The sequence below is a fragment of the Pipistrellus hanaki genome, assembly GCF_964339955.1.
Source record: "Pipistrellus hanaki genome assembly, chromosome: 5".
In the NCBI taxonomy this organism is placed as follows: Eukaryota; Metazoa; Chordata; class Mammalia; order Chiroptera; family Vespertilionidae; genus Pipistrellus; species Pipistrellus hanaki.
This window is the reverse complement of record NC_140507.1, coordinates 32,269,883-32,282,336: the sequence shown is the minus strand read 5'-3', so window position 1 is coordinate 32,282,336 and position 12,454 is coordinate 32,269,883. Positions and strand designations below refer to the sequence as shown.

General features: G+C 40.7%; 2 protein-coding genes across 15 annotated transcripts in view; both read right to left on the bottom strand.

The window, feature by feature from the left end:
- Nucleotides 1-213, bottom strand: part of MEIKIN (meiotic kinetochore factor) — a gene marked incomplete at both ends in the record, with an annotated part of 37,086 nt that extends 36,873 nt beyond the window's left edge. Inside the window, one exon of the mRNA XM_084883903.1 lies at nt 75-213. Coding sequence (XP_084740029.1) covers nt 75-213 — 139 coding nt within the window. The remainder of the gene's footprint in view (nt 1-74) is intronic.
- A 3,641-nt stretch (nt 214-3,854) lies between these two features.
- Nucleotides 3,855-12,454, bottom strand: part of ACSL6 (acyl-CoA synthetase long chain family member 6) — a 52,848-nt gene continuing 44,248 nt past the window's right edge. For 8 of the 14 annotated variants that reach the window (XM_084886611.1, XM_084886605.1, XM_084886613.1 and 5 more), the window contains one exon: nt 3,855-7,524. In XM_084886611.1, the coding sequence (XP_084742737.1) occupies nt 7,387-7,524 (138 nt within the window). In that variant the 3' untranslated portion in view covers nt 3,855-7,386. The remainder of the gene's footprint in view (nt 7,525-12,454) is intronic. The other 6 variants (XM_084886612.1, XM_084886607.1, XM_084886610.1 and 3 more) reach the window with 1 other exon arrangement.

Here is a 12,454-nt window from a genome sequence, read left to right as displayed (position 1 = left end):
CGAGGCCCGGCTACCCACTCCCACCCGGACCCGCACCGCCATGCCCCCACCCGGGCCAGGCCGGCAGGGCTTACAGCGGGCGGCGGGCCGCCGGCTCGGGCCCCGGAGGGCCTCTGCCGCCTCGGGCGGGCCTCGGTCCGGCGCCGGCGTCAGGTTGAGCCTCTGGCCCGCCCCCTTCTTGCGGGAATAGACCCGCAGCGGCCACAGTGCCATCCTCCCGCAGGCCTCGGGGCTCGGGGCCGCTAGGCCCTCCAGGCCTGTGTGGTCGTCTCCTGAGGAGCCGCTCTGCTGCCGGACGGAGTCCGCGCCCAGGGGCGCCCGCCGAGCAGCCCGAGAGGAACGCGGGGAGAAAAGCAAAGGCCGCAAGACGCAGCCGGCCAGCCCGCTCCGCTCCCGCCTTTTTATATCGGCCGCGCCGCGCGCTGAGGCTTCTGGGAAGTCGGGGCAAGAAGGCCGCTGGGCAGCCGCCCTCCTGGGAGAGCCCAGGGGGTTGGTGGGTGGATGTGTGTGTGGTGGTGGTGGTGATCGGGGGCGCTGCAGGCTCCCTCTGACGGATGCTTTCAGGACAGAACTTGTTCTTTGTCCAGGAGTTTGGCCAACCCGTGCTCCTGGGCCCGCTGCCCTCCTGACCCACCCGCGGTGATGGAGCGCTAGGTCTCTGAGCACCGGGAGCCTAGCGGGCAGCCCGGCTCAGGGCAGGCGGGTCAGAGGGGGACGACAGTACGTGAAAGCCGCAGGGAGTGTCCTCTTGAACAGTCACCTTCAGTCATCTGGGGGCCGTGGCACTTGAGAATTTACTCAAGCATTTGACAATTTGGGGTTCCAGAAGTTTCTTTTCAAGGACAAGCAGAATCCCTTAGCCCAGTGTCCGCAAACTCATTGGTCAACAGAGCCAAATATCAACAGTACGACTGAAATTTCTTTGGAGAGCTGAAAACCGACTGCTGTGCATGGGCCACAAAGTGTCAGTAGCACTGTACTGCATGCCCGCACGTGGTATTTTGTGGAAGAGCCACACTCAAGGGGCCCAAGAGCCGCATGTGGCTCACAAGTGAGCCGCGGTTCGCCGACCACTGCCTTAGCCCCTGTGTCAAGGTGGGAGATTTCACAGGGGACACCCCTCCTGGTTCCTGGGGCTCAGCTCTGTTGCTCTGCTTAATTGGAGGGAACATAGGAATGACCTCCCTATGTCCACACACCCATATTGAACCATCCGGCTGCATCTGATAAGCATACTGTGCACATAATAACCACCCTTTTTTTAGAAATACAATATAATGACACTTTATTCTTTTTTTTCTATTTTCTTTCTTTTTATTTATGTGAATCTTGTGATGTTATCACAACAAACATGTATCAATTATGGCTTTTATTTACTTATTTATTTGTTTTAACTAAATAATTTATATGCAGATAGCATAACCCATGGACACAGACAATAGTGTGGTTAAGGCCTGGGGGTACAGATACAGAATAGAGGGGGTCAATGGGGGGGGGGCGGAAATGGGACATCTGTAATACTTTCAATAATAAAAATAAACTAAAAAACTAATAAAATAAAAACCATCTTTAAAAAAAAATGACATTTCACAATATTAAAATGACATTTGTAGCAGAAACCGGTTTGGGTCAGTGGTATAGCATCAGTCTGTGGACTGAAGGGTCCCAGGCTCGATTTCTGTTAGGGGCATGTACATTGGTTGCGGGCACATCCCCGGTGGGGGTGGGGGGTGCAGGAGGCAGCTGGTCGATGTTTCTCTCTCATCGACATTTGTGGCTCTCTCTCTCCCTTCCTCTCTGTAAAAAATCAATAAAAAATATATTTTTAATAAAATGACATTTGTAGAGATGAAACTACAAAAGTTATACTTTTTTGTGATGCTTCAATATTGTGTGACTAAAAACACACACACTGAGTGGCCAGATCTCTGAACGCATAATATCAATAATCTGGCCACTCAGTGTATATCCTATATAATAAAATGCTAATATGCAAATTGTCCCTTAGGCCGGACCCCACCCATGCACGAATTCATGCACCATGCCTCTAACATACATATATATATATATACACCAGAGGCCTGATGCACAAAATTTGTGTTGAGAGTAGGTCTTCGGTCCCCTGGCTGCTGCAGCAGCTTCTCTCTGTCACCAGACCTGGGCTTCCCTCCAGCCCAGCTTTGTCCGGATGGATGTCCAGAAGGATGTCCAGTCTAATTAGCATACTACCCTTTTATTATTATAGATGTCCTCTCACTCCATCCCCAAATACAGAAACACCAATACAGACATTCAGTCAGGAGTTTTAACTGAACCTCTGCTATTTTCCTGTTGGACTGCTCCCATAGCTAGACTCAGGTTCTGCTCTCAGTGTTTTATTTCAGTCATGTAATGGATTTGATTAGGTTTGGGACAGTCATGGAGATGCTACCTTCAATGGGAAAACAAGTTCCAACTTTTGAAGAGATTTCTGAAGAAAGGTTTTTGGAAAACAGCCAGTTTGTGGGTTTAGGATTCCCTGGAGCTCAGAGGAAATCGTTATGAATAATGTTTGTGTTTGTGTGTGTGTGTGTGTGTATGTGTTTAGTGATCCACTGAGCAGCTTCGATTTGTGATACCATCCACAGGCTTTAGGGTCCAACTGAAAACCAGTTTGTTTAGACTTGTCAAGAATGAAAAAAAAAAAAGTATTAGATGAAAGGTATCTTTAGGCATTACACTCTTAATGCTAAGCAACAAATGGGGGAAAAATAAAAGGACAAGGGTATCTTCATTCAATAGTCTTGAGCATCCACTATGGCCCAGACTTTCTGCTACAATTCAAGCAACTCACAGTGGGAATGGGAGTGGGCAGAGGGACAATCAACCAGTCAACCATGTGGCCAGCTTCCCAGAGAAAGGAATACTTGAGCTGAGTTTTAAGAGATAAATGGTAGGAGGTCGAGTAACTAAAGGAAAGGGCATTCTATAAAAAGGAGACCATAGGAGGCACAGGGGAACATGATGCTTTTAGGACACCACAAAAAGGAGTTGCTGAGATTGGAGCCAAGGCTCTGTGGGGGAAGGGCATGAGAGGAGGTTCGGGGCCTTGTGTGCGGAACCAGGGCGTCGGAGCTTTATTCTGGAAACTGTGGGAAGTCATTGAAGGAATATTAAGCAGGAGAGAGGCATGACCAGACTTTCAATTTAGAAAGGTCACTGTGAAATATGGATGGCAAAATCTGAGCAAGATGGGAGGGAAACGAAGACTGACTAAGAGAGCACTGTAATATTCCAGACAAGAGATGAGAGTAGAGCCAATTATCCACTAAAAGCTGTGGGAATAAAGAGGAGTGGAGGCTTAGCAAATTTAGAGAAGGCAGAATCTGCATCATTTAGAATGGCAGAGCACACCATTTTAAGAAAGTGTGCCTGTTATCTTGTATGTGGGTTCAAGACATTATGGGAATACTGTTTATGGTCCATCATGGTGGAAAATTTGAATACAGTTCTTTGTTCTTTTTTTGTGCCAAAACTTAGGAGTGAATATATTTGTGTGTTTTTTTTAATTATGAAAGAGATTTAAATGCAGGACACATTTGGTAGCAGCCAAGTACAAAACAAAAGAGAGCCTCTTGGGGAACCATAGGCTTTGAAGTTTGGGGTCCCTGGAGGATGAGGAGTATGCAGACTAGTGACATGGCTTGATACTATATTTGCCATGAGTACTATGATGGATGATTTTTTTTTTTATTAACGTATTATATGTGTACATATCTTACCGTTGCCCCCCCCACTACATATGATGGATGATTACCAAATATACTAACATCATGGGATTATATGACATGAATAGGTAAAATAATAATTATAAGTAACTTTGAGAAACAAAAAAATCTTTATTTTTTTTACAAAAGTTCTCATAAATGCATTTTATATTTGTTAGGCATGCTATTATAACAAAGCAACTAAAATATAACTATAGTTGAGATACTTATATGCATATTTAAAAAGTAATATTTTAATCTCCTTTTTAAAAATTGAAAGTAGAATAAGCAATTCTTCAAAAAAATAGCCATTTTCCCCCCTCATGCATTTGTTGCAATGACTTAACAAGGAAAATTGAAAAGAACCAGTCAGATAAATGTTTAAAAGCAACTGTCATGAAAACCTTTTCAGTTTGGGACCAGGTTTAGAAATGCTTGTATGCCAGGTATTTGTCTATTGCCTCTGGTGATAACCATGCATAGAGTCTAACTGGCGTTTCCCATGAGGGCTTTGTCCTCACTCGGAGGCTAACCCCATTCTCACTGCCGTTGATTGTAGATTCACAGAAAGGACTGTGCAGCATACTTGAGAGAAAGTTCAGACTACCAGGATCATTTTGTCTTTTCATGTATATGTTCCTTTAAAATAAAAACAGGCAAGAAAATGCAGCAACTTAGCTCAACATATAATTTATCAATTTTATAAGATTATTCATTTTTTCCTGAGATAATTAAGCAGGTTTGTAAGTAGTCTGTTTTCATGCAAAAATACATTCTTTCCATTCTTTACATTCATTTAGTAGCATTTTGTATTCTAAATAACTAGATCACATTTGTGCTTTATATATTTGGAAAATAAAGAATAATTCATTTTCTTTACTGCAGAAAATTAAGATTATTAGTTCTCTGATGGGTAATACAATCAAGTGAAGTGCCAACTTCAAGTTGCTAAAACATCACCCAACTATAAAAATAGCAATGGAAACTTCTAATTTTTTTTCTCATGCTGGCCGTTTTACCTAAATTAGGAATGAAAGGTTGACTTGCTCATGTGAGGAAGAAAATATATATATATTTTCATTCCTCGGACTCCTGAGTTTGTGAGTTCCTAACTGTTGGAGCTAGGCCTACACACCACACCTGGTCAGAGTTTCCTCTCACCTGGGGGAATCAAGGTATAATATAGAGATGTCTTTTATGGCAAAAGGGAAAAAAATTGGTGCATATTCTATTTTAAAATATACACAAGATTCGTTTGTAAAAATGTGTGAATTACTAACACATTTGAATGAGAAACACTCAAATGTGTTAGTAATTCACACATTTTACAGATAAATGTCTTTAAGAACATGTCTATGTTTAAGGAATTGATCTCTATTATATCTTTAGACTTAAAATGGTCTGACATCCACTGTTTTAAGTACATAACCTTTTTCTATGTTGGTTAAAGAGAAATACAAACTTTCCTCCTCTAAATAAAGTTGGGAAATATGAAGCAAGAAGAATTTTTCCATTAATACATACTGTTTCGTTTCTATATTCAATCATATCTAACTATTATGAAGTATAAACAGAACCAAAATAAGTTTTAAATTAGTTATATGACATTGTCAAAATTCTTTTGGGAACCAAGCCAATTATGTAGTTATGTTAAATGGAAGGACAATGGGAAACAGCTTCATTTTTTTCAAGATGTGAAACTATTTGCCTTTAAAATTGTATGAATATTCAATTCAGATAATGATTTTCCCTTTTAATTAGTCAAATATATATTAAATGCAAAAACAACAACAACAACAACAACAACAACAATGCTATGTAGATGTGGCCTTGGGCATATTTTAGCATTTGTTTATTTAGAAATGCCTTTTAAAATTAATGTGCATAGAACTAGCTCATTTACAAAAAGTCAAATTTGTTAGTACAAGTAGTGGGTATGCAAAGAAAATATGCCAAAGGAATATATATAAAAATCTGATAAATACATCCGTGGTCCACTTTTGCCAAGAACGAACTGGACCTGTATAATCACTGATGGAAGGGCTTGTGTGATTACGCAGCGTGTAACTCACAGTATGGATTTGTTCCAGGGGAAAGGGGCTTCTGGATTGTGAACACTGCCCCATCTCTGCTTTCAGAGTTCTGTCTCTAAAGAAAACACTTTCACTCTGGCCGGGTTCTCAGCTGGTTTAGAGTTATACCAAGGTTGTGGGTTCAATCCCTGGTCAGGGCACATATAAGAATGAACCAATGAATGCATAAATGAGTAGAACAACAAATCAATCTCTCTCTTACTCTCTCTCTCAAATAAACAAAATGAAATAAAGCATAAAAAAATAAAACACTCTCCTAGGGACATTTCCCTCTCAGATGGAGCATCTGTAGCTTTGACTTTAATTGCTGCTCATGCTGGGTTTAATTATGTGAAATTGTTGACACCCAGGTGCAAGAAGTGTCTAAATATATAATGCAGGAGAGGAGGTCTTTGTGGTTAAGCTTAGAAGCATTTCAGATTTTATGAATGGAATTATGCCCCATGAAGATATTTATCTTTGACGGACTTAAAAGTTTTCCGTGGGTATTTTGAAGAGATTATTCAAAATTATGTTGTGGAAAAATTACTTTGCTTGGAAATAACATTCCTTCCTCCTGACATCATGCCTTGCTAGTCTTGCTGAAAGAAAGTGGAATTGTTCACAATTGTAGCCATTTGGGGTTTCCCAGGCCAAAGGCAGACATATTGAACATGGAAGACTGCAAGGAACATAGATTAATTGCTGCCCGCCCTGAGAAATAATTCTGGGTTTCTGTTCCCAGGTCTTCTCCACAGGCCCACTCATTGTAGAGTCAACATCAACAGACAGCTTTTAGAATTAATGTTGTAAGAAGTCCAAAAATGTACATACACTGTTCTTGAAGTAGTCATACATTACATTTTTTTTCTAGGTTCTTTCTGAATGTTTTAATGAGCTTATAAATGAGAAAATATTTAAATATTTTTGTGACGTTATATAAATATAACATTAATTTTAAGAATATCTGAATTTGCATATTTCACGAATAAACATAAAAATTAGAGAGAAAACTTTTTTTCCCACATCAAAAGGATTGTCATGTGTGAAGAATCTAAAGTTAGGTAGAATGTGAATTACCACATTTTACTTTAGTATGATTCCACACACCTGCTTTTAATTTTTAGATCTGATCTAATTATGATTTTTGACAATCGGTTATTGAATGAGGTAGTCCACATTGCCTGGATATTTGCTGTATCTGATTTCTAGTCCACAAGTAATTAAGTACAACATATCAGTTATGTTTTTTTCTTTATGTTTAATAGGAGTGCTATGAACATTGAGAATATATTTCTTTTAGTGGTACATAGTTCTTGAGAAAAGTCTTGATTTTTACATTGCCATTTGCAATATTTTTAGCAGCTTGCTACAATATCATTTTAATAAAAATAAAGTGTACTCGGTGATGATAGAGAAAATATTGTTAAAGACCTCTCGGGGCAGGAAAAGGCTCAGTCATGAAGTCACGTGCTTATTCGTTTTCAGCTGCAGCATTCTGACTCTTTCGTGAATAACTATAATATTGCTACACAGTCCATTGTACTGAGCAGAACTTGCCTTGAACTTCACATGGAGGTTGAGTAAAGCTCCTGTATTTGTTTTTTGAAGTACTCTCTCAGCTCAGGTCTCTTAGCCTTTAGTGTTGGCGTCAGCAAGCCGTTTTCAACTGAGAACATGTCAGAATGGGTGTGAATGGCTTTTACCTAAAAACCAAAGGCAGAATACATCTTTAACAGGAATATAACACAGCACTTATAACATACATGGCAAAAGTAAACAGGAACATGGGAATAGCTATTATCAATAAAAAACAAAAAACAAAAAACGACTATGCCTTTTTAAAACTCAAAACTATGTTAATAACATGTCAGCCTATTTGACATGTCCTACTCCTTCATTTAGCCAGTCAACAGAGATGAATTGGTTGCTTACTCTGTGCCAGGCATTGAGGACACAGAGTGACCATGGGTGCCCCTGCCCTCAGGGAGTGCAGCCACATCCAGTAGAGCAGACACACTGGGCAGTCATGGGTCGATCTCCTTTTTCCTTCCTTGAAGAGGAGCCAGGCCCACAGCCGTAGGAGCTACCTTGTGACCATTAGGTGATGAGCCAACACACTAAGAATGGACAGTAGGGAGACAGGCAGAGCCCAGGTCTTTGAGGACCTACCTTGGATGGCTTATCTTTGGACTTCTTATGTGAGAAAAACACACACACAGAAATGCATCCTATGTGTTTAAGACACTGTCAGGTTTTCTGTTAAGAGTGAATGCAGCCGAAACCGGTTTGGCTCAATGGATAGAGCGTTGGCTTGGGGACTGAAGGAACCCAGGTTCGATTCCGGTCAAGGGCATGTACCTTGGTTGCGGGCATATTCCCAGTAGGGGGTGTGCAAGAGGCAGCTGATCGATGACTCTCTCTCATTGATGTTTCTAACTCTCTATCTCTCTCCCTTCCTCTCTGTACAAAATCAATAAAATATATTAAAAAAAAAAAAAAAAAAGAGTGAATGCATTTCTGATAGAGTACCCAACCCAGGCTTGGGCAGGAGTCATTGAAAGAAGATGCCGAGTTGAACTCTGAAGGATAAATTGGCTTTATCCATTTGACAATAGCAAGGGCCAGGGAGAGTGGTTGCTGCCATATGGTCTGAGTAGAAGGAGGGTGCTCTAGGCCAGTGGTCGGCAAACTGTGGCTCTTGAGCCACATGTGGCTCTTTGGCCCCTTTAAAGTGCTCTTCCACAAAATACCACTGCCTGAGCGAGTCTATTTTTTTTTTTTTTAATATGTTTTTTACAGAGAGGAAGGGAGAGAGATAGAGAGATAGAAACGTCGATGAGAGAGAAACATCGACCAGCTGCCTCTTGCACACCCCCTACCGGGGATGTGCCCGCAACCAATGTACATGCCCTTGACCGGAATCGAACCTGGGACCTTTCAGTCCACAGACCGACGCTCTACCACTGAGCCAAACCGGTTTTGGCTGGGCGAGTCTATTTTGATGAAGTGGCATTAGAAGAAGTTTAAGTTTAAAATATTTGGCTCTCAAAGGAAATTTCAAACGTTGTACTGCTGATATTTGGCTCTGTTGACTAATGAGTTTGCCGACCACTGCTCTAGGCAGAGGAAGCATGTGCCAAAACATATTTGGGACATTGCAAGTGTAGGCTGAAGCACATACTAGTAATTCAAATGAAGAAGAGAGAGAGGGCTGGAGAGATAGATACAATTATAAAGGACTAATATGCCAAGGTAGGGAGTTTGGAAATAATACCCTAAATAATTTTTTAAGCTAAACAGCGAGAGACAGAATCAGAATGGCTCTTTAGATTGATTAACCTGTTAGGAATGGATTGAAGTGAGGAAAAGTTGAAGTTGGAAGACCAGCCAAGAAGCAAGATTGCTGGTGATTTGGGCCACGAGTTTGCTGTGGAGACAGAAATAGATTTCAGGGGGAGAAAGGACAGGTCTTAGAATTGGTTTGGGTAAGTGGTAACGAAGAAGAGATGATGATGGTTCTAAGTTTCTGCTTGGGCAGAAAAAATTGGAGGAGCAGAAAAATTCTTTGGAGGTGGGAAGACCAAGTATTCATGTAAAGTTGAAATGCTTCTGAGACACCAAGCAGTCTTTAGCCATTGGCCATATAAGTATTAGCATGAAGGACAGACTGCAGCCTAGACTTGAGACAGGGAGACAGGGAGGAGTGAGTGAAGAAGAAAGAAACTGGAATGTGGGTTACAAAAGCCAGAAAACAAGAGAGAGAGGTCACTGCTTCAGGTGCCACTGTCCTGTGAGAACTGTTAATAAAATCAATGGGTACAATTAGGAAATGTTACTTCAAAAATCAATGTATATACCACCTCATCCCCATTAGGATGGTAAAAAAAAACAACACAAAACAACAACAAAAAACAACAGAGAATAAAAAGTGTATGTCAAGAGACAGAGAAATTGGAACCCTTGTGCATTGTTAGTAGAAATGTAAAATGGCGCAGCCACTATGGAAGCAGTATGGTAGTCCCTCAAATTTTTAAAAATAGAATTACCCAAGTAATTCCACTTCTGGGTATAGATAATAAACATAGAGTGAATAATGTAGGACAGAGAATAGAGTAGAAAAATATTTAAATTAAATAGGAAAATGCTAAATTCATTTATAACTTAAAGGTACTTTCATTAGATAAGTATTCATTTCAATGATAGGAAATACAATAAAATGTTTTTCGTAAGAGCTTCCATTCAGAATTTGAAAAATCTATTAAGTGTAGAAGTTTACTTTGTGTTGCCTATTCAAACTAATAAAGCACATAAAAGTCAAGAAAAATGGTTAAACCAAAGTTAAATATGCTCAAATACTTCCCCAAATACCTACATTAAAAAATTATTGATAGTTATTTTAAGTGCTTCCTACCTACTCATTAAAATATATCTTTCAAAGATCTTCATAAATTAATAATGGTTGGCTTAGTTCCAGGAACTGTCTGTTTCTGGAAATTGAAGTCCATTAATATTTTTCTAATGCAAAGTTTAATTCATATCAATCCTGCCCAGTAATTCTGAACTCTTAAAGTTTTTATGGAATGATTTAAGCCTTGGACTTGGATACCTATCTGTGTGTATGTAAATTTTTTCGTGTTAAGCCTTAATTGATCACTCATATTGGCGGGAAAGGGGACAGAACAGGCCGACGATGGAATATGGGTTAACTCAGTTTCTGAACTCTGTAACAACAGCGGACCCTCCTCTGGCATGAGGCCTGGTGTTTGCTCTCCTGTGGTCAGCTGAGGGCACACACTGGCTGTGGTGATAGGATGCCACAGACCAACAAAGAGGTGACAGACTTGGCAATAAAACTCGGGCCTCTCAGGTGCCACATGACTTCTCTGTATTAGACGTTACCATGGTGAAGGCAGATTAGTAGAGCAGTAACTCTGCTTAAGGCTTATGGAAAGTCAAGAACATGTTTCCTCTCAATGAAAGCTCTAATTTGCACAATGGTTAACACTGGAAACATAGCCAAAGGTACCTTTTTAGCATAAGCTTAAGGGTTGGTAGTCTTTTCCAGGAAGAGGATTCTAGATGTTATGATTCCCCACATGCCCTGGGTAGGTCATGCATCCCAAACCCAGAAGGGGGCGGGCAAGGCCTTAGGAGCCACAGGAAGTGGTCAGTTTAGGAATCCTGTCCCAGTCCTCCTGCATCCCCAGTGCCCTCAGAGCCAGCCCTTGAGGCCAGCACATAGGCCCGGACCAGACAGGCCTCCGACCACCGGTCTGTGACTCCTGCTCTATCTGGTCAACAGCTGCCTATGGAAGGGCAATAAAGTCAGTTCTACCAAATTTAGAAATTTAAATAATTATTATGCCAGAACTGACCTTTCATTCAGAAAGATAAGTATAACTTGCTGAGTATCTCAGATTCCGTAATTTTTATTTTTATAATTTTATGAAGATTTATTCATCCAGGTCTTATTTGCCCTAAAGCACGTCAGATGAGAGTAATGCAATGTTTCTCAAGTTAGGTTAATGTAAAGATCTATTTTAAAAACAACAACTATCCTCAGACCCTATAACTGTGTTTAGATTCCCTTAGTTCAAAACTTAAAAAAAAAAAAAAAAAAATTAGTCTTAAACTGTGGAAATGTTTTTTAATTGCAAGTAATTGTTCCAAGAGTTTTATATTTAAAACTGGTTTTAAAAATGTTTTCACATTATCATCAAAATGAGCATATAAAATTTAAAATTCTCATAAGCCTTGCAGATCCCTAATACTACACGGGGCTAGTACTGACACTGCCTGGAACATGCCAATCACCACCTTTTATGTGGCAAATAAGTACCGGGCATGCCCAAAAAAGTGACAGGCTAAGGGACCACTCGATTTTTTAAAATTGAATTTATTGGGGTGACATTAGGTAGTAAAATTATATAGATTCCAGGTATACCCTATTGGAGAAGCAAAGTTTTATGAAAAACAGTTATGTTAATTACATACTAGGAAACATAAAAAATCAGTATATTAATATTTTCCTGCTTGATAAACTTTTCTTTTTGGATTTTTACTAACGAGGGTTTATAAATGATATATGTATGCTTATGAACTCAGTTACAGTAAGAACCCCAACCTAGCAACGACAAAAGGTCTTAGAGAACTACTGTGTCCTCCCCTAAAATATTCTTTGTTTCTTCCTTTTGTAGAGGGCATGCTGGGCTAATAGATCATTGGCCCAAGGAGCACACTTTTTCCGATGTCCTAGCAGGAAAGCTTGCCTGTGCTAGTCAAGAAGAGTGTCCCCATAAAAGTAAAAATAGCACAGAGCTCTGGTCTGGGCAGTTGCAGGCATCTTGGAGACAGATCATGTACACATGATCCGGTGCTGAAGGCCAGGGTAATATTTCAGCTTTATGAACATTTACGAGGACAAAGAGCAGTCTCACTCGATAGATGACCTATTTTAGTTTGGACGCAGGCTGCCGCAGTCAGGATGGAACAGGCCTTCAGGGGTCTGTTGGCTAAGCCCGCCTGCAGGCCCTGGACAGCATGGAGGGCGGGGAATCCAGGGCGGGGTCCCTGCGGGCGAGTTTCATTTTCATCACCGTGTGAAGGGCTGACGTGAGTTTGGGGAAGGTTGCC